General features: G+C 35.8%; 2 protein-coding genes, 2 long non-coding RNA genes and 3 pseudogenes across 9 annotated transcripts; 2 read left to right on the forward strand and 5 right to left on the reverse strand.

Annotated features, from left to right (window-relative positions):
- Nucleotides 1-50: 50 nt before the first annotated feature.
- On the forward strand, nucleotides 51-1984 carry LOC104746013 (uncharacterized). 2 transcript variants are annotated; one of them, XR_015582245.1, is made up of 3 exons: nucleotides 51-304; nucleotides 444-764; nucleotides 1487-1984. It is a non-coding gene; the product is annotated as an uncharacterized LOC104746013 (long non-coding RNA). The 2 variants fall into 2 exon arrangements; XR_015582246.1 differs by having other exon boundaries at nucleotides 60-304; nucleotides 1548-1984.
- A 91-nt stretch (nucleotides 1985-2075) lies between these two features.
- On the forward strand, nucleotides 2076-6144 carry LOC104746014 (putative protein phosphatase 2C 41). Of its 2 annotated transcripts, none has more exons than XM_010467402.2 (6): nucleotides 2076-4069; nucleotides 4273-4544; nucleotides 4749-5036; nucleotides 5174-5291; nucleotides 5402-5625; nucleotides 5716-6144. In XM_010467402.2, exons 2-6 carry the CDS (start codon nucleotides 4293-4295, stop codon nucleotides 5887-5889), a joined length of 1056 nt encoding a protein of 351 aa, XP_010465704.2. In that variant the 5' UTR covers nucleotides 2076-4069; nucleotides 4273-4292; the 3' UTR covers nucleotides 5890-6144. The 2 variants fall into 2 exon arrangements, with proteins under 2 accessions (XP_010465704.2, XP_087344575.1); XM_087488449.1 differs by having other exon boundaries at nucleotides 4022-4069; nucleotides 4273-4577.
- A 167-nt stretch (nucleotides 6145-6311) lies between these two features.
- Nucleotides 6312-11053, reverse strand: LOC104746015 (pumilio homolog 24). The gene is made up of 17 exons (XM_010467403.3): nucleotides 10578-11053; nucleotides 10408-10461; nucleotides 10222-10283; nucleotides 10047-10128; nucleotides 9833-9956; nucleotides 9661-9744; nucleotides 9378-9492; nucleotides 9032-9182; nucleotides 8809-8922; nucleotides 8428-8499; nucleotides 8268-8318; nucleotides 8132-8182; nucleotides 7817-7924; nucleotides 7520-7708; nucleotides 7344-7418; nucleotides 6858-7111; nucleotides 6312-6748 (listed from the first exon to the last, which is right to left on the reverse strand). Exons 1-17 carry the CDS (start codon nucleotides 10785-10787, stop codon nucleotides 6622-6624), a joined length of 1923 nt encoding a protein of 640 aa, XP_010465705.1. The 5' UTR covers nucleotides 10788-11053; the 3' UTR covers nucleotides 6312-6621.
- Nucleotides 11054-11268: 215 nt separating this feature from the next.
- On the reverse strand, nucleotides 11269-12766 carry LOC104748237 (F-box/kelch-repeat protein At3g16740 pseudogene; annotated as a pseudogene). The gene has a single exon (XR_015582912.1). The product of XR_015582912.1 is annotated as an F-box/kelch-repeat protein At3g16740 pseudogene (transcript).
- Nucleotides 12767-14940: 2174 nt separating this feature from the next.
- Nucleotides 14941-16320, reverse strand: LOC104748238 (F-box/kelch-repeat protein At3g16740 pseudogene; annotated as a pseudogene).
- A 1088-nt stretch (nucleotides 16321-17408) lies between these two features.
- LOC104748239 (F-box/kelch-repeat protein At3g16740 pseudogene) lies at nucleotides 17409-18677 on the reverse strand (annotated as a pseudogene).
- A 1042-nt stretch (nucleotides 18678-19719) lies between these two features.
- Nucleotides 19720-21373, reverse strand: LOC104746016 (uncharacterized). 3 transcript variants are annotated; one of them, XR_015582248.1, is made up of 3 exons: nucleotides 21181-21373; nucleotides 20831-20902; nucleotides 20402-20513 (listed from the first exon to the last, which is right to left on the reverse strand). It is a non-coding gene; the product is annotated as an uncharacterized LOC104746016 (long non-coding RNA). The 3 variants fall into 3 exon arrangements; XR_015582249.1 differs by having other exon boundaries at nucleotides 20775-20902; XR_760806.3 differs by having other exon boundaries at nucleotides 19720-20902.
- Nucleotides 21374-21879: the final 506 nt, after the last annotated feature.

Consider the following 21879-nt stretch of genomic DNA (forward strand, 5'->3'; position numbering starts at 1 on the left):
TGTCTCTCAACTTACAAAAGAAAATTCAAAGATAGAAAAAGTAATAGCATGTGGAGGATTTGGTGATCAAATATTTTATTCATACAACTTATATATGAAAAGTGTTGATTCCATTTTGAAGGTCTCTACTCTTCTTAAAGTTCAACAAAAAAAAATAGTTTAGTTAGGATTCTTTTCTAATCAAAATTGAACTTTTCATGGTCAGGGTATTAGTATTGAAGCCTAAGACCTTGTTTATCGGTGGGTTCATACCCGGCTCTTACTGTTTTGTTGCCAAAAAATAAATGAAAAGAAAAGAAAAAATGTAAGAACTCCCCTTGTATAGTATACCCATTTGTGATATAAGAGACTGTATGTGTCACTTATTTGTTGGCTAAAACAAAATATCGACTGATTGTTTTTTTCTTCCTCTCCATCTCTCTGTCTCTTTCTCTGGATCGAAGTCGAATTGACAATGGAAGAAGATGAAATCAAAGGAGATGGAATCAGAGGACAATCAGGTCGGAGGAGGTGCGACGGAGATTGAATCGGCGGAGGCTAATCGGAGGGTTTTGAATCGAGGAGAATGTTGTCGAGATTGTTCAAAGCTGGTGAAAAGGTTTTGTTGAATCTCGTTAACAAGAAAGACTTTCACATGGCGTCAAGGAATCAGGAGAATTCTTCTCCCAAAGTAAAAGAGCTTTACGACCTCTGCAAGGAGACTTTCACTGGCAAAGCTCCTTCTCCTGCTTCCATGGCTGTCCAAAAACTATGCTCTGTCTTGGGTATATCTTTCTTTCTTTCTTCTTCTGTCTCTGTTTGATTTTCACGGATTGCAGTTTCTGCTGGTTTTGATTGAATATACATATATTGGTAGTCATTTAGAAAGATTTGGTTAAAACTGTTTTAGATTGGTTTCATTTGATTTTGAATAAACGTGGGAATAGCTCAATTAATTTGTGAATTCCACTAAATCTGGGCAATTGCGAATTCACAATTTGAAGTCGTTAGTCACAATTTGAAGTCGTTAGTATCAGAGTTGCAAATCTGTTTCCATGAAGATGAAAGGCTTCTTGTTTCAGAGTTCATGCCTAATGATACTCTTGCTAAGTGTTTGTTCCATCGTATGATTCCTTCTCTCTTCATCATCTTCTTTTGTGAATCTGAGGTTATAGACGCTGCATTGTTGGTTTATGTGACATGTTTTGTTTTAAAGATGGTGTTAAAGTATCTGCTGTTATAGAATCGATTGAAACAGAACTAGCTAGCATCTTCTCTGTTTTGAATCTGGAGGCAAATAATATTGGTGATTTATGTGTCACATTAAACATTGGTGAATCTGAGGTTTGTGTGTCAAGAACTCATGATTGTGCATGTAGAATTGATTGAAACATAATTTATTAGCATTCTCGGTTTTAATTCTGAAGTCATAGAGAGGCGGCATTGGTGGTTTAAGTAGCATGGTTGTGTTTTAGATTCTTAATGAAAGAAACTTTTATATGACTAGCATGTATAAACGTATCTGCTTTTGTGGAATGTTTTACAACATAACTTGTATCTGCTTCAAGAGAACCCAACTCTCAAAGAAGCGAAGAGAGAAACATCAGAGGCAACATGTATCAAAGCTGAAACACAAAGAAGACAAAGAAGAAGCTTCTTCAGATGCTATGGAAGTGGAAGACAAAGCCAGCGTTGATGGTCATGTCTCAGCTCAAGGAGAAGCAGCATTTTCTAGTTGGACTTGTGTGGCATGAGCTTCTTTTCTTATGGCCGCTCTCCATTGCTAATGTCTACGCCATTCTCGTTGGAAAGTTGTGGTTTGGTACCACCTGCTTGTTGTATGGAGTTTCCCTCGTTACTTCCATGGTACACTGGTTTCAATTTTCTTGATTTTCGGGTTTTAGGTTAGTATATTGATCTGAGGGGCATAACTTTGTTCTTTGATATTGAGGATCTGCAAACAATATTTACACATAGGGATATACTACTTCTATTCTATTTAAAATTTTAAAATTTTTAAAAACAATATTTTAAAAAATAAGAGACCTAAAATAAAAACCTACCAATAAAAGAGAAAATTTTATTTAAGAGATCATGGGTTCTTATATTTCAAACAGTACACAATTAATTCATAAAAAATTTAAGAACTCCCCTTATATGAACCCCCCAATAAATTTGCTCTAATGTGATTACTTAAAACCAAAAGAAATCAAAGTAAATCTTGGCGTTTTAACTTGGTTCGGGTGCATGTGATCAGCTGATCTTATTTCAAGATTTTCCAAAGTGAGAATTAGATTTGATTAATTAGTTTGCTACATTGTAATTAGTCCATTCATTTAGCATATTCCATCTAGTGCAAATTAATTAACATTATCTCTTACCATATTTTATACAACTTTATTTCATAATCATATTATTACCACCCACCCAAGCAAGTCCGCACTCTTAATATTGATAATTATAATTATTCACACTTAAAAGTTAAAGTCGTAAGCACTGATATCTATAGATTACCTACGAAATCTTGCCAAGTGGACATGTATAAAATCTAACATTATGTATGCACTAGCCATCGACATAAAATTAGGCCTAGATTGCTTTTTGGGATACAATATTTAGGCATAGATGTATTATGTATTAATTAATTAATAAAGTGCGAAGACAGCAAATTACAAGACAATAGAAAACCATATACAAACGTAAAAAAATTCATACGAGCCCATGTCTTAAATATATATGTATATATAAATTTTCTCCATTTCATTTGCGCGAAAGGGAAGACTCTTGCCTTATAACCTCCTAGAAGCTAATCGTATCGTAGTGCATGGCTTGCTTAGTATTATTTAGCTATTTTAGGTTATTAGTCAGAAGTATGTAAACAAATTTCATGGTAGTTAAGATTACGACCTAAAACTCGGTTATAAAAAAAAATATTAAGTCGAATAAGAAGAAATCCGTGCACTGCTAATTTTCAACGTTTCTCCAATTTATATATTATATCGTAACTAGGTCGGTTTAACATTTATTACATTTGAATGATAGGAACGTATCATTTCATCATTTGAACAAGCTAAGGTGTAACAAATAAATAATAGTATCAAAAGATAAGAGTTGTTTCGGATCAAAGGCACTTACCCATTAGCTGCTTTTAGATTCGAGAGCCTCTCACAGCCACAACTTTTTTTGGACAAGTGCTTATTGTTTAACAAACCCCACATGATATCATTTTATATGCCACCACATTTGTTAGTTTATTAACTTTCTTCCACATCCACATTTAATTTGTAGACATTTTCTTAATAGTATAAAAGTTTAAATACATCTCTATCGACTATCGTAATGATGTATTAACAAGCTCTAATTTATTCATTTGTCGGTCTTAAGCTTTATTATATATCGTGACAACAAAAAGGAAACTTTGATTGGTTATTCACTGTGGTTGTTGTAACGCGTTTTTTGTTTGTTTGTGATATTTGACCCCAAAAAAATAGTAATTTTCCATTTTCTTGCGTTTTGGTGACTGCCTTGAAATAACATTTTCACTCGCCAAATGCATTAGCTATATAATACACTACACACACTCACACGCGTTTTATAGATACTACTTTTTTATGCCAAAAAATACTAACCAATCAATAGCATTTTTAAAATCTAAAATATTTTACCGTTATTATATTTATACAGTACATATGTCTTAACTCTTAAGGAGACGTTAATTAGACCAACTTTCACTAGAAAATACACCAATCGACATTCGGCTATATATAGACTACTGCTATAGTACATAACTATACTAATTAACGAAATATATAAACCCGTTTGTTACATCCAACTATATATATTTTTTTTCTAAACTGTCGTCAACTTTATTCAAAACATATATATACGTGTCCTTATCGACATGCAAAAAAGAATGTATATATGTATTTGTACGTGTATTAAAATAAAAGGCTTAGAATAGTCGGGGAGAAAGCGAAAGATGATGATGAGTCATAGAGACCATTCACCAGCTTATATAAGTAGTAAATCCACTAACATGAATAATATTCAACTGAGAAACTCCGATCAAGAATATTCACAAGAGAAAAAGGTATTATTAGCCTCCGATTCTCTTTTTGTTTCTTATGTTGTTTTCGTTTTTTGGATGCTCTTCTTTTGTTGGTTATTCTTTTTATCTCGTATATAGCTCAAAAGCTGCAAGAATCATGTGTTCAAAGAAACCTAAATTATCTTAGTACTTGTTAATTATCAAAAACTCATGACTTAAAGAGTTGTACGTACATATATTTGTAGCATCATAAGAGCATAATAGTATGGTGCTTTTACCGGCGTTTTTGGACGGATTTGCGAGAACCGTATCGACAAAGAAAGGTAAAAATCCTCCGGATCAAAATGAAGATGGAGGGAGAGAGATCGCAAAATCGATGATAAAAGATTCCAAGAAGAACTCGACTTTGCTCGGTACTTCAGGATGTGTTAGTTCTGAAAGCTCTAAGAGATTTATCTCTATTTGTTCTAATAGAGGTGAGAAAGGCATCAACCAAGATCGTGCCATCGTTTGGGAGGTACAATTTTTATAAACACTATATATATGTTAGGTAATTCTTCTTTCTTTCCATGGAACGGATTATACAAAATTTATAAATAAATAGCAAAATGATATGTTGAAATGGAATCATGACATGTAGTTACTAAATTGTGTATATATGATTGTTGAGAAGTAGGAAAAAAAAAACTTATTTTATGAATTTATGTTACACAATATGTAGGGATTTGGGTGCCAAGAAGACATAACATTTTGTGGCATGTTTGATGGGCATGGACCATGGGGACATGTGATAGCCAAAAGAGTGAAAAAGTCATTTCCATATTCACTGCTTTGCCAATGGCAACAAACTCTTGCTTCCTTATCATCGTCACCGGAATGTTACTCTCCGTTGGATCTCTGGAAGCAAGCTTGTCTGAAAACATTCTCCGTCGTCGATCTTGATCTCAAGATCAATCCTTCCATTGATTCTTACTGCAGCGGCTGCACCGCTCTAACCGCTGTTTTGCAGGTACATATATGTTCTTCTAACCATACAAGAACTATTCATTACATACTATATGATATATATAGGCTAATATATATTAGATGTTTGGAGAGTATTTAATCTTAAGTACTAATGTTGAAGTTTGTTTTTGGTATTATAAGGGTGATCATCTTGTTATAGCAAATGCTGGTGACTCAAGAGCTGTACTAGCAACAACTTCTGATGACGGAAACGTAGTACCGGTTCAGCTCTCTGTAGACTTTAAACCGAACATTCCCGGTATAGTTCTAGAAGCCTTTTCATATTTACAGTTTAAATATTCATATGAAAAGATTCGATAAAATAGAAAATGACAATTGGTAATATGTGATCATTTCCGGTTAAAACAGAAGAAGCAGAACGGATTAAACAATCGGATGGACGGTTGTTCTGCTTAGACGATGAACCGGGAGTGTACCGGGTGGGTATGCCGAATGGAGGATCGCTCGGTTTAGCTGTTTCAAGAGCATTCGGAGATTACTGCCTTAAAGACTTCGGTTTAGTATCTGAACCGGAAGTAACATACCGAAAGATAACCGACAAGGACCAGTTTCTCATCTTGGCCACCGATGGGGTAATTACATCAATATACTCTCATTTGTATCATAATCAAGATTTGATAAAACATATATAATTATGTACTAATGTAAGTGTGTGTCTGTAGATGTGGGATGTGATGACGAACGATGAGGCAGTGGAGATAGTAAGAGGAGTTAAAGAGAGAAGAAAGAGTGCAAAGAGATTAGTAGAGAGAGCTGTGGTGCTTTGGCGTAGGAAGAGAAGAAGCATCGCCATGGATGATATTTCTGTTCTCTGTCTCTTCTTTCGCCCTTCTTAGTTTTTACTCTCTCCTTTAGCCTTTATCAACATATACATTTATCAATGTATTTTGAGCGTCAATGAACAAAAAAAATGTGATATATACATTTACGTAGGATAATAATAGATATTGTGAGGAGAGTGGTTGAGAATGGAGAGATGGGTGAGTAAGAGAATTCATCATGGTTTTTTTTTTTGTTGTAAATTTGGTATGTAATGGATCATAACTTCATATGTTGATCATTGTTATTGGCAACCAAATCTTACTATACAATTCTCTAGGGGTCTCTCGTAACATTTAAATGGCAGGATTAAGCAGTGAATCAAATGCATGGCTCCGATCAATAGACAATAGAGGTTCCTAGTACAAAACTATGAGAAATCTAAGTAAGATGGATTATGAGAATCTAGCCAACTATGGGATACAATGACATCATCAACTAAAAAAAGGAAAGCCATTAACGATTGCGTTTGAATTTGAGTTACAAAAAAGGGCCATTCTCGTGACCGCTGTTTTAAAGTTGCAGGAAGATAAACTACAGAACTACATAAGAAAGAAAGGACAAAATTTGCCAAAGCCCACATTCCCAATTCTGAAACTTAGTAACCTGTTTGGAAAAAGAACTGAAACCCCACTCTGTTACTCCATTATATTTTGTCGTATGTGTACATTTTAAGGTATTTTCTAGTCTCAGAAGCACTAGTCGAGAACACAACAGAGCCAAGTGTTTCAACGATGCTGGCTGCTGCATCACTCAGGTTTTTTGCTTGCTGAGATTTTCAAAGTACCCTCATTCACCAACACCTGAAGCTCTGGTTTAGCCATCTCACGAACTTGAAGATCTTCACTCTCTAGGAAAGCAGATAGTATCTTTGAACTGCCAAGAAAATGAGATTTAACACAGAATAAGATTTCAAGACGTCACTAAAAAACCTAGTTGTTAGCAAATAAATGGATGTATGAGAGGAGTCATTAGGCTAACTAACCAATGTCCTGCAGCCCACGACCTGCATTTTCCAGACAAGGCCTTCTTAAAGAGAGTGGACGCAAAACCAGGGCAATCCAAAACAAGCCTTCTTATGGTCCGACTTGAGTGAAAGTTTTCCAGGATGTGCTCTGAATCCTTCTCAGATTCTTGGGGTTTCGGCTTTGCTGCTACAGAACTAATAGCTTCGTACAGCTCACCCAGCTTCTCGCTCAGAGATGGGCAAAGAATACCATCAGCGCCTCCGACTGCAACCTGATACAAAAAAAACGTGAAAAAGAGGAAGGAGATCATCACAAAAGAAAAGAAAGCTGGAAATTAGCATTTGTTATCAAAACATATGATCTATGCGGGAGTGATTGAACTTCAACAGATATTGAATGACAGTAGCATCTGCTATGAGAGGTAGAATAGAGTGATTTATCCCCTAACGTTTTTATAACAGGACTATAACCGACAAAAGATGTGAGAAAACAATTTTCAGTACCTCATACAAGACCTCTTTGCCAATGTTAGACTTGAGGAATTCCTCGGCGTTCTCCACGCACACATCAATAAGACTCTGTCCAGCGAATCAAAAATGATCCATGAGCAAGTAATTCAACTAAATTGTATCAGAAAACAATTAAGAAGCTGAAAACTGAGTCACCACGTCACACATACCTCAGCAAGGCCACTGTTGACGAGCAACTCCCGTCTTCTCACAAGGGGATCTTTTTTACCGCCTGCAGCTTTGACGTTTTCTTCATGATCTGAATGTTCAGTTACTGTATCTTCTTGTTCATCCTTCGTCTCCTCACCAGATTCGTTACCATCTGTGTCCTTTGTTAGAGAGGATGTCTCTGACTTATCCTGAAAGAATGGAAATGATAGACAGGGTTTTAGATCCAGTAAAAATTCATAAGAATGAATAACTCTAGCACTTTAATTGAAAAGATAGTTGGGTATATATCATCATACCTTTGAGCAGAGTGATGGAACAGACAGATCAAGAGAGGCCAAATCATCATGGCTGAAATAACGTGAAGAATTCGGACGCAGTAGCTGCAATAGCGATCTCCTACCATTCTGCAGACACAATTTTGAAGCAAACGTCAAGGAAGAAAAAAATTACAGGAAGACTTCAACATATTAATTATAGAAAGGCCTAAAATACAAAGGAACAAAATTATGTACAAAATGCAACCAACAAAAAAGGTAGATGTCATTAGATCCAAGAAAAGATAAGCTAAAATTTCATCTCAGAATAGTTTTTCATATATAAGGAACACAAACCTTGTCCATAACAAGATCCTTTAGGGTGGGCTCAAGCTCACGAACAATTATCTGTATATGATTAAACAAGCTTCAGAAGAATTAGAACATAATCATATAGACTCCAGCAATCTTTCATTTGGCTCAGTAAAACTACCTTGGTCACGAGCTTTGTGTCATCAACTATTGAAAAAATACATGCAAGCACCTAAGAACACATGGTAGACAAGGGGTTATCATCTAAAAGACAAATACAAACCGACAGTGGAGTACTATAAGTAGTAAATCCAAACGAAAATAATAAAAGGCCTCCTTACCATACTTCCAAACTGATCAAAAGCCACCTTTTGAACATGATCTTTCATTGCTTTGATAATCTTCTTTCTCTCCTGCAAAGAATAAGATTTAGAGAGAGCAGAAATTCGACTTATAAGTTTCCTATGGAAACATCTACCATCAGTCTTTTGCACTAGAGGTCAAAATAGATGTCAACCATGAAAATCTGTTTACAAGTTTGATTTGATATTGACATTTAAATCACGATTTACATATACAACCATTAAAAGGGAAAGGAAAACTTAGGCTCAATGTACTTCAAAAGAGAAGATATCAGATCTACAAATGAAACCCATCCATAATATGAGGTACGCCTTGAATTATAAGTTAAGGAGTAAAAGGAAAACGACGAGGATGTGTACCTTAGCGCTTCCATGTTTGATACAAAGCATGGCAAGCCTAGAACCATCACGAGTATGAACCATACGCAAAATAAGGGACCCTGTCAGTAGCTGAAGCACATCTGCAGCAGAAGTCTACGGAACAAAAATCCATTTAGTATTATAACAAAGGACTCTAATGCAAATTTATACTCCCAAACACTCACATATATATATAAAAATTATATATATATATATTATATACCTTATCAGCTATTGTCAGGTATTCAATCAGCAATTTGTGTATAATAGTATGGTCGACAATTCCCTTCTCAAGAATCGGTTGGATAATGGCAGCCATGTGTCGGTTAACTGAATCTTTTTGCAGTCCTAGCTTAGCGATGATGTCTACCACCCTGAACCACATTCAGTAACTCTTAATATATGTTCAACACATGAATAAAGAGCAATATCGAGTTTGTAATTACCATCGCAAATAACCAAAAGGAAAGCCAAGGGATTCCTAGTTCTCTAGATATAAATACAAGAGACCTGGCTTTTCTATTTATTATGAGCTAGAGTGAAGACAAGAAAGATAAATGGCATTTTACCTTTTTTCGGTAGTTGAGGCCAAGCCCTTGAATAACTGAAGCTCTGTAGAATACAACTCTGCAAGGAGTTCTTGTTTTTGTGCTGCAGTTCCCAGATGGTATGCATGCTCAACAACTTGAGAAAAAAAAAAAAAAAAAAAAAAAAAAAAAAGAAGTGAGCTTCAAAAGAAACAAAAAATGTTATGCGGATCATATTACATAAAATATTTAATTTGTGTAAGCAAGTCGTACAAAAGTATATATGTTGAAACATCAATATGTTACATCAGTATAGCCTACATACCAACAGATCCGAACATGTGACGGAGGAGACGAGCAACACGTCCCCGGAGGCTGGATATACAATCTGCCAGCTGCTGCTTAGATGCTGCACAAATAAATCACTCAAATTAACAGTTTGTATAAGCAAGCATACATTTAGCTGTATGTTCAACTTGAGTAGTTAGAGCCTTTACCTCCATCCAACATCTTCTTTAATAAAAAAACAGCATATTTATTAGAAGCAAGGGTAAGAAAGTGTGGCTGGAGTTCTGCGAAGATAGTGTCTCTTTCAGCTTGTGAGCAAAACTTCACACAAGTCTAAGCAACAGACAAAATTTTGTAAGATATATGTTCTTAGGGATTTGGCAGCCTTTTTTTCCATATAACTCAAAGAAAAAAAAAACACACCTGGAGTACACGAGATGAAACATGTGAGCCTGCAATCTCTGGAACCTTCCCCTTCATCTTTCTTATAGCTTCAGATACAAGCCTAACAAATAGTTTTTGAAAACAAAGATTAATAATCAAACAAACAAAATATACAACGTTTTAAATCCTAAGGCATCCTTTATTGAATACTAACTTTGAACGCTCCTCCTTGCCAATGTCACGGCGCCTCATCTTCTCCCATAGAGATCCAAGCTCCTGTTATATATAGTAATGAAAGTGAAGATCAGTTCTATGCATCGCTCCTGATTTAAAGCGCTTGAGGCATACACTTTTTATCAATCCTCTGTTTCAATAACTAGAATAAAAAAAAGATACATACTTGCTCAAGACTGTAATGAGGCTTTCTCTTCTTCTTCCTAGCTTCTGTTAGCTCCTGCAACCCAAATCAAAAACACATTCATTAAGAAACAGAAACCAAATTCTAATTCCAACTTGGCCTTAAATTATCAGACACTAGATTCCAAATCCAAAAAAGATATGTTTTTTTACCTTAGCCTGTATACGAAGCTCCTTCTTCGATAGCGAAACCTTATGCTCCCCCTTGTCACCAGAAGATTTAGGTTTACCAAAATGAGGTTTAACATTTTGGTCTCCAGACACCAGCTTTGGCTTCTTCGATTTCAGAGAATCGGATTTGTCAGAGCTTTCGGTATTCTTCCTCTTGGTCGATTTCTTCGATGTCAGACCTTTGGAAGACATCGTTGATAAAAAAGATAAAAACTTTGAGTTGAAACTGTAATGGTGTCTGTGTGTAAGAAGAGATAGAGAAAGGGGTCCAAAAGGGTTTTACAATTTCTAGGGTTTTTGAAGTGAACAAGAGAGAGACGGCGATACACACAAGACAAAAGTACCAAAATAAGGCTCCCGTTCTTTAAAATTACTGCTTTGCCATTAAACCGGTCCGGTCCGGTCCGGTCCGATTTTGCGTCAAAATCAATTAGCATCTCGGTTTACTGCCAAATCGTTCCTCTGATGTTGTAGGACCTTTTGGTACTTGTATTTTAGTTTCTGCCACATTTTGACCATACGATGTTGATTTAAAGAGAGTAATGGTGCCATGGTTATTACTTCTTTCTTTTCACCTAATTGCTAATGAGAGCTTCCACAGGAAAAAATTCCAAGAAGCATTCGGCTGTCGTTTCAAAAAAAAGTTGGAAGAGCCAACGAGAGAGAGATCACATACATATACAGTACTACTTTCATTCACTATATCCTTTGGAAATGTAAAGATGATGAATATAGCAGATACGGTTTGAGAAGCTAGCTAAGTGATGATAATAATAATAATAAATGGTCTTGACTTACAAATTGATGACAAAAATAAAACATAGATTAGGCTTAAGTTTAATGGACTAATAAGTAATCAAATCTGGTTGCCTCTTTGGTGCAGCTTACTTGATTTGGACTGAGCTTGGAACATAAGTAGAGCACATAACTAGGGGACCAGATTCAAATGTAGATTCTCCAAGATCTACCTTTTTCAAGTATCCATCCTTTCCAGTGATATAAGCTGCGTAGCGGAAGTGGTCGTCAGGATCATCCATGTCTCTACCAAAAACCACCGCGACTCTCTTCTCCTCGTCAACAAAGAAACTTCCATGTTCAAATGGGTATTGGTAACAAGTAAGTGGATTAATATTCACCGTTAAGAACAATTTACTCCACCAGTACACTTTGCTAGGCTCAATCTCGTCCGTAATCCATATCTCCATATGTAATGAACCACGCCGTTGAAATAACACTGCAAGTTGCTCATCTCTGACACTAGCTAGACTCACGGTATCTTCAGCAACAGGGTAAACAGGCATACCCAGAGGCGATCCAAATCTCTCCGTTGTAAAATCAAAACAAAGTAAAAAACAAAACTCTCCCATATTTTTACTTTGAACAAACCAGTAAGTATTCCCCTTGAGAGACACGCCACGTTGATGAAAAGATAGATTCCAGCGAAGTGTGTCCTGAACAACCTCCCATGAGTTAGAGTCAAGATTGTAGATTTGAAACTTACCAAATAGATTCTTTTCATGACTCATGTCGTGAACATCCAAATATCTCAAAATCTTGTGAATTCGATGCGATTTGTTCTTTACAACCTCGTATCCGAGAGCATAGTTGTCCTTTTTGTGGTCAGAGTTTCTAGGTTCAATCCACCTTGCATGTCCACAACAAGGGTTCCAAACCACAAGCCTCGGATTACATTTTTTGGTGATGCATAACAACAAACCGCTACAGTGGAAGACTCTAGATATATCGACTCCATCTACATCGTTAAGGCTAATCAGTTTAGCTTCTCGCTTTATAGATGAATCAACGTCGTCGTCATTGTGAATTCCACGGAGATCAAGGCTCATTAGATAAACCTTAAAATCCTTGATCATGATCGCCAGAGACTCACGCTTTGCTGCTTCCTTTGCTTTAACAACATCATGTATCTTTTTAAAGCTCAATCTTTTGGATAAAGTGTTCCAGTTTTTGCAAGTAGACTGCACTGCCTTACGAGATGTCAACGGGACTCTCAAGATCACATCCTCTACCAAATCCTGTGTAAGATCGGACATCGCCATTGTTGAATCTGTCTTTTCCAAGTTAGGTCAAGCTTCGAAAACTCTTCTCCTTTTTTAATTGAAGAGAAGACACTAGAAGGAGACATCAAATTCAAGACATAGAAAGCTGCTGGACCAATTAGTGGGCTTCAGAATCCTACAAGGCTTTTTAAGCATCATCTATAATAAAGTTGAGTTTTGAAAGTTAGTCATTAACAATATTTTTATATGTGTCAAGTTATTAATCTCAGATTTTGACATGTGTAAAAGTTAATATTTTTACACTATTTTCAATTTTGTTTAATTGGAAAATTTATAATATTATTTAATTATTTTTAATTTAAAATTATTAATTCTACAAAAAAATAGAAAAAGGGATTAAGGAAAATATACAGTTAATTATTAATCTAAAATTTTATAAATACTCACTTCTATATAAATATAGGTCATCTCATATTTAAATAATTTATTAAAAAACACTGTTTTCAAATTTGTTTAATTGGAAATTTTTTTTTATGGGAAGGTAATTTTTTCTTATTTTCTAAAACCAAAATTTTCTCCTACTTTCTCATTTTTCAGTTGGGATTAGCCGAATAGGTGAGATTAATATGTTGACCCAAAAAAAATTAATATATGCGTCTTCTTTTTCTAATACTGTATTTTAAAATTTATATTTTCATCTTTGAATTATTTAGGATTCATATATTACCATGCTTATAATTTTCTATTATTTTTTTATTATGTCAAATTAATTTTTTTCTAAATTCTAACCTTGATTGGTTGGTCATAAACCCTTTTTTCATAACATAGATTTTGTGACGTTAGAAAAAGATATTTTACTTTTATTGGTTGTCGGAGCAAGCCATTTTGAGATAGCAAAAAGACGTGAACATGTTCTCTCCACACATGAGGAGGGCAGAGCCAAGGTTCTCTCTATGGTGGAGAAGGTTGGACACAAGGTTATCTCCCCGAGGCAGAAAGGTGGAGGAGGTTGGACGCAAGGTTATTTCCCCAAGGGAGGAAGGCGGAGCCAAGGTTCTCTCCATGGTGGAGGAGGTTGGACGCAAGGTTCTCTCCATATGGGATGAGGACGGAGCCGAGGTTTTCTCCATGGTTGTCATACATTATTGTCACGATAAATCATTGATTAGTATATTATGTAATATATTTTTAATTCAAAATATTTTTTAAGCCAACAATTTTAGTAATTAAAAAACTATGCAGAAGTGAAAGTAAAATAGTTAGTTAATGTATTCATATAGACATTTTCTAGGTGGGTGATAAAAGAATATATTTGTAATATAGAGAATATTTAGGTATAAAAGATACACTTTTAATGGTAACATAAACGGATATAAATCAGTGTATTTTAACAAAAATAAAATTTATAAATAACGTACAACAAATTTTAATATAATTTATAAACCTTTAAACCCGCACATCGAGTGGGTCCTCATCTAGTTGTATACAGAAGCCTAGCTCGTTTAGGTCCTGCCATTCCTACCTAAAACAAATTTAGGTTTAAAAAAAACCATTACGGGTAGGTTTTAACAACGTTTTGCTTTAAGGCGACTTGCTAGGATTTCCGAGATAGACGTGCTAGGACTCTTTCGTTTTTTGTTTGAAAACGTTGTTAAAACCCGTGATGGTTTTTTTTTTTAAGGTGCTCACTAAAACTTGTCTAATTCTTCGAGCTACCTAAAAGTGATGTTTTGATTTGATAAACATATTATGACAAAGTGAATCTTCTTCTTCTCCTCCCTTTTCTCTGATTCCTCACTCTAATTCTTTGATAAAATCTTTGTGATAAGGCCATGAATGAATTCATGCTGAAGAAGATTTTAGGAACAAATTTCCTGCATGGAAGTCTTCAGACTTCACGGATACGTCTACCTAGAGTTGTGTTATCAGGCGGCTCTAGTCATATCCGTCCTTTGGCTGGTGGTGCTATCATTGCAGGACAGTGCCGATGGATGGAGGATACTGGATTGGAACATGGTAATCATTTTTCTTGTTATTTTTATTTTTATTTTGTTCACATGAAAGTGAAACAGAGAGCAATTGCATCATGCATAACAATACTCCTCTCTTTTCAGCTAGCTAGCCAAATGCTTAAAGAGAGCTTCCAAGTATAAAGTCCAAAGAAGCATATTGGAATAAAAGTTGGAACTTGGTTTAGCCAATTGAGAAATCAGATAACTGCTTATTTATAATAATTGTTGATTTTAGAATTAATCATTAATGATTGAAGATGAGAAAAAAGAAAACTGTAAAAATACATAGAGATTAAACTTCGTAAATGGACTAACTTAATCAACATGATTGCCTCGTGGTGTAGCCTGCTTGATTTGCACTGAGCTTGGAACATAAGGGCACAAAATTGCTGGGCAACCATGTTTGTTTATATATTCTCCAAAAACCACTTTTTTAAAACATCCATCCTCTCCGATTATATAAGCTACCCAGTGCATCTCTAAGTCTCTATCAAAAACTACAACGACTTTCTTCCCCTTGTCAACAAAAAAACTCCCTTGTTCAAACGGCAAAGTCGTAAGACGTGTTTTCAGGTTCACAGCTACAAACAACTTGCTCCACGACACCGCTTCGGGCTCAATCTTATTACTAATCCATATCTCCATCTTTAATGTACCGGATCGCTGCCATAACAATGCAAGCTGCTTTTCTCTTACACTAGATAGAGACACACTATCTTCTCGGCGATAGTCGAACGGTAGATCTAGAGGCGGTCCAAATCTCTCCCTTGTGAAATCAAAACAGAGTAAAAAGAACTTTCGGGTTTCTCTTACTCGTTCTTCCATTCTAAGTCGGTTTTCTAAAAGCAAGTCAGAGTTGTCTCTTACTCGTCCTCGGAATGATTTCCTTAGAGATAAATTGCAAGGTGGCCTTCGCATACAATCCCTTAGAGGTAAATTGCGAGGTGGCCTTGGCATACACCATTTAGTATCCCATCGAACAAGCCAGTAAGTATTTCCCTTGAGAGACACGTCACGTGTATAAAACCGCAAGTGCCTGTTGGGAGTCGGATGAATATCCTTCCATGAATCGGAGTTAAAATTGTAGATTTGATACTTACGACGTCGTACTTCCTGAATGAGTCCGATATCATCTTTCAAAATCGAGGTCATTTCCATAGATCTCAAGATTTTGTGGCAACGATGCGACTTCATGTTCTTCTTCTCGTATCCTAGAACGTACGAGTCCATGTCGCATTCGTGGTCAATGGGTTCGATCCCCCTTGTTTGCCCACGATAAGGGTTCAAAACCATAAGCCTCGAATTTTTTGGTCTGGTGGTGCATAACAACAAGCCACTGCAGTGGGAGACGCTATATATATCATCAACTCCATCTCCATCGTTTAGGTTAATGAATTTACCTTTTCGATTTATAAATGTTTCAACGTCGTCATCATTTTCAAGTCCACGGAGATTGAAACTCATTAGATCAACACTAGCATTGATCCTCATGATTGCCATAAACTCTCTCTTCTTCGTTGCTGCTCTTGATTTACGGATGTGCTTCTTTGTAAAGCTCCGACGATGTGTGAACAAACCATTCCAGTTTTTGCAAGTAGTTCGCACTGCTCTAAGAGATGTTAACGGAACCCTACATATCACTTTCTCTACCAAATCTAGTGGAAGATCGGACAGCGCCGTTGTTGAATTCTTCATCTCCAAGTTAGGTCAAAACTCTTGTCGTACCTTCCGACTATACAAATAGTGAACACGTCTGGCGGCAGTTTGAAGACATAGAAACCTGAGTATAAGAATAGAAACTTGGCTTTTTCTATAAAGAATAACTCTCTTTATAATGTTTAGAAAATATCTCTCTCAAAACGAAACACCAAAACTCCATACCTTTTTGATCACAATTCAATCAAGGTATTTTTATAGAACTAGAGTTCCCATTACTAATCCTATAATGAATAGAAAACTTCCTCTTCCTATTCGTATTACAATTAGACAATTTCCATTAGCCTATCTTGTCATTAACCGACTTGTTAATGATATATTGGACCTTAAATTTCAAAGCTTATCCAATACTGAGATGGGCTAATAGTGGGCTTGTTTGTTACAACCACTATTTTTTGTGTTTGATATCCTCACTCCTAAGAAAGTTGACCCATGCCCAATAATAAAACATTAATCATTAACATAGTAAATACATTAGTCATTAACTATTGGCCCAATAATGTTTCACATATTGGAACTTGAATTCTCAAACAAAAGAGAGCAAAACTCATAAAAATTTGGAACAGTATTTCTAGTACATATTAGGATTTGAATTTGCAAAAAAAGTGCAAAACTCATATTTAATAGCATATTTTGAAAACTTTATTTAATTATTTAATTGTGTTATGAATTTTAGTTTATTTGGATTTTAATCAATGTAAAAAGATTTGTTTAACTATATATGTTTTGAATTTGATTATAAAAAGCTTAGATGTTTACAACATTACCCACCAGATCTAATCTACTCCACCGCTTGTGTTGCAAAGAGACGGTATGAAATTATTTTTCTTGCTTTTCACGTGATACAGAGAGCCATTGCACATGATGCATAACAACACTCCTTTATCTTCAGTTAATTAGCAATGCTAAAGAAAGTTTCCAAGTAAAAACTCCAAGAAGCATTTGACAGACTGTTGTTTCAAACAAATGTTGGAAAAGCCAACAAGACTGTGAATAAAGCAGAGACGGTATTGAAAAACACAAAGAAAACAAAAACAGTAAAAACATAAAAGAGTATGCTTTGTAAATTAATGGACCAATGAATCAATATGGTTGCCTTGTGGTGGTGCAGCTTGCTTGATTTGCATTGAGCTTGGAACATACGAGCACACAAGTGGGAAATCATATTTGTCTGTATATTCTCCAAGATCCACTTTTTTGAAATATCCATCCTCTCCAATGATGTAAGCTACCTTGCGACGCGTCGGCTTCGCTTTGCCATTAGCAAAAAGCATGAACACTTTCTTCTCCTCGTCAAGAAAGAAACTATCATGTTGAAGTGAGAATCGATCAGAAGTAACAAGTGTTGTCATATCCACCGATAAGAACAAATTGCTCCAGGACGCTGCTTCGGGCTCAACCTTAGTCGTGATCCATATCTCCATCTTTGATGTACCCTTGCGCTGAAACAACACAGCAAGTTTCTCTTCTCTAACACTAGATAGAGTCACAGTATCTTCATCATCAGAAGAGCGAAACGGTAGACTTAGTTCCGGTCCAAATCTCTCTGTTGTGAAATCGAAACAAAGTAAAAAGTAGACCTGTATTGCTTGCCGCCTTTCAGCACAACATCGACACCCGCTGAGAGGAATATGGGTTCGAGCAAGCCAGTAAGTATTTCCCTTGAGAGACACGCCACATTTATAATACCGCAAGTTCCCGTTGGCAGTGGGAGTAATATCCTTCCATGAATCAGAGTTAAAATTGTAGATTTCAAACTTACTTCTTGATTCCTCCCTGTATCCACGAGCAAAATATCTCCTCCTGGTCGATTCTGAAGATCTCAATATTTTGAGGCTACGATGCGAGTTCTCCTTCTTCTCGTACCCCAGAGCGAAGGAGTAGCGGGCAGATGTGATGTCCTCACGATAAGTGGTTTCGATCCACCTAGTTTGCCCACGAAAAGGGTTCCAAACCACAAGCCTCGGTGTTTCTTCTTTGGTGAGGCATAACAACAAACCGCTACAGTGGAAGACGCTTGAAATATGGACTACTCCGTCTGCATCGTTTACGCTAATCAGTTTACCTTTTCTGCTTATAAATGACTCAACGTTGTAGTCTTCTTCATTGTGAATTCCAACACTCATTAGATAAACACTAGAATCCATCATCATGATTGCCATGAACTCTCTCAACTTCGTTGCTGCTCTTGATTTATTACGAATGTGTTTCTTTGTCAAGCTCTGATGTTTGAACAAACCGTTCCAGTTTTTGCAAGTAGTACGTACTGCTCTAAGAGATGTCAATGGAACCCTAGAGAGCACTTCCTCTGCCAGATCTCGTGGAAGATCGGACATCGCCGTTGTTGAAGTCTTCATCTCCAAGTTAGGTCAAAGCTTCGAACGCTATCGTATCTTCCGGCTACAAAACTTAGAGAATACGTCTGGCTGCATTCGAAGCCTTGAAGGCATAGAAACCTAATGGGTCAATAGTGGACTTCAGAATCTGAGTGGGCTTTTTAATCTATAGTGATGGACTTCGTCGACATCAACAGCAACAACATTGATAGTGATGTGGATGGACGAGGGAGTTTTGTCAAGTCTGTCTTACAGTACATAATCGGGAATTGTTCAGCTCGATAATATATACAAACGCATTTCTAAGAACATCACCCTTACCTATAGTAGCAAAATCAGCTTGATTGGCTTATAGAGCTAGCTAGTAACGGAATACCCAACAATGATCAGTTTTTTTTCAATTTTTCTTAAACTTGATCCATGTAGTTTTTTTTTTTTTTATCCACCATCTAGTTCTTTAACTGAGAGACGTATATCCAGAGGCGGATCCACCTTGACCAAGGGTGGTGCATGTGCACCATATGAAAAGTATAAATTGTTTTATTTGTATGTAGATTTATAAGGTTAAAGTAGCTTAATGGTAAGAATGCACCCTGTGTATCCTATGATTACACAGGAGACAATTATTTCAACACACTGTCACTTACAGGAAAAAGGCTTTTTTTTGGTTATTTAGATTGATATAATAGTTTGTTCAAAAAAAAAAAGATTGATATAATATGGTTTCTTTAACGAAAACTAAGCATTACATTTACTAATTAATACATATTTAGTGATGAAAAAAAACTCTGACCTTGACATGCTTGCCTAGTAAACGTAATAGATAACGATTGTTAGCGAAAATATGTTCATACTTCACACCATGTGGTTCATTAGAGCAAGTTTATCGGTAGGTTCATATTAGGAAAATCTTAAACACTGTTTGATTTTTTTATGAATTAATTGTGTACTGTTTAAATTCTAAGAACTCTTGATCTTTTAATTAAAATTGTATCCTCCAATGGTAGTATATAATTATGGGTCTCTTATTTTGAAAATATAGTTTTGAAAAATTTTAAAAGTTTAAATAGATTAGAAGTAGTATAAATGATTAAACTGTAATTACAAAAAGCTTGCATCCTGAAGAAAAAAGACACAAAAATCTGAGTAAATCTACAATTACAGAACTAAACTGGTAAGAAAAGTGTTTGAAACTGTAACCTGAGCTATAATGTCAAACAAAGCAGCAGACACAATCTCCTTGTATGGTTCTAGCTTCATACGCAAACCATTCACTTTCACAATGTTTCTTTCTTCTCTTCCAACCCTCACACACATTAATCTCGATGGTCTGCATCAAAGAAACAGAGATATGTAGCGGGTTCACTTCAACAATGTTTTGGGGACTACTTGTTTGCTGCAGCGAGTTCTGCAGTGATAATGAAACTTGATTTTCCAGCTTGTCTCAAGTACTGAACATCTCCATTCATCAGCTTCACCAGTTTACTATCACACTTCTCTATTCCGTTTTTACTACTCCCAGCTTCATCCTGCTTGCTTCTCTTCCCAGCTTTGGATCCACCATTCTCTCCTGAAACCTGAATCATAATTCCAAGACCACAGCTTTGGTCACAGTCAAAACTACAAATACGGTTGTATGATCTCAGGCAACAGATCAACTAATGATCTAACAGCTGTAGATATGCCAGTTCCTCTATCTCCCATAATCATCACACCACCAATCTTTGGATCAATCACATTCAACAGAAGACATAACTTCATCTCATCTTGCCCTACTATAGCTGCAAATGGATAAACCGGCCTTGCACTCTTCTTTGAATCAAACTTCTTCTCTACCTAAAACCCAAAAACCACCATTACATCAACAACAATCATATATACGTTCCCAACTTAAAAAATTAAGCAAAGTTTTAAATCAATACCAAAACAACTCTAGAAAATGCAAACAGAGGAAAAGCTCTGATCAAAGCAAATGTGATCAGAGAACAACTACAAGCCAGCATATCACCAAAGCAATGGCAACATTTAAATGGAACAGAGAGTACTAAAGTCAAAACATTTTCAAAAGGACAATCGAAAGAGAGAGATAAATCAAACTTAGGGATTGATCAAATCCACGTTTCTGGCTGTAAGAACAACAGTCAATCCATGACCTGCAAGCTGCCTTGCAATCTCAAGTACAATTCCAACCGGTCACCACTGCTACATTTTCACAAGACCACCACCTAAAAAATTACAAGTCACAAAAATCAAGAAGATGGCTTCAAAGGTATAGACTTTAATTTCAGTTTCTCCAAAGTATATATACTGTTTTAGTCTAAACCCAAATCTATAAGTAATCCTAATTCAATCTGCTCAATATACTCTCCATCCCCAAATAGAAACCTAAACTCATCAAACAATGTTGTGAGCTTGAGACTATCGCAGAGTAAGTAAATGACGATGATCTTAGCCATATAAAGCAGCCGAACGATTGGAGAAATTAGGTTGGAGTATTCATTACCTGTTGTGGTCAGAGTAAGGGATCGTTTGAAGGAGAGACCCTTCCTCTGATTCCAGGTCCTGCGATTCCAAACCTTGAAGCTTCTGATTCCAAATTGTTTTCTCGTTTAGGGGATTCAATCGCGAGAGAAAGAGAGAGAGAAAAAAAGAGAGAGAGAGGAAAAATATAAACAGCTGACACGTAGCGTCTCTTAACCCATGAGACGGTATACTATATAAGAGGAGATTTTACATTTTTTCTTTTGTTTTGATTTATTTTTTTTCAACAAAACACTAAGAACTTGGCTATGAACCCACCGATAAACATGGTCTTAGAGAGTTATTCAAATTACTATTTTTAATATATATATATATATGCATACAAAAAGGTTACAATCACTCTTTATTTTATTTTATTTTGTTTTTGTTATCCTCACAATCACTCTTTATTTTAATTTGTTTTGGTTACCAGTCTTGTTGTTGTTGTTCTTAGACCTTGGTTACAATTTCCTTTGTTTTGAGGTTTATAATTTCTGTTTTGTATGGTTGCAATTTCCTTTGTTTTGAGGTTTATAATTTCTGTTTTGTATTGTTCTGTTAATGTTTCTTGCTTCAGTTTAGTCTCGAAGTACTTTACTTATGTCCGTCAGCTTAACTTCTCTCTTTTGGGCTTTAAACTCTGGAGATATTATTATTTTCCGCCAGCTTAAGTTTGTATTTC

This window comes from Camelina sativa, chromosome 15 (assembly GCF_030686135.1).
Source record: "Camelina sativa cultivar CO46 ecotype springtype chromosome 15, ASM3068613v1".
Lineage (NCBI taxonomy): Eukaryota > Viridiplantae > Streptophyta > Magnoliopsida > Brassicales > Brassicaceae > Camelina > Camelina sativa.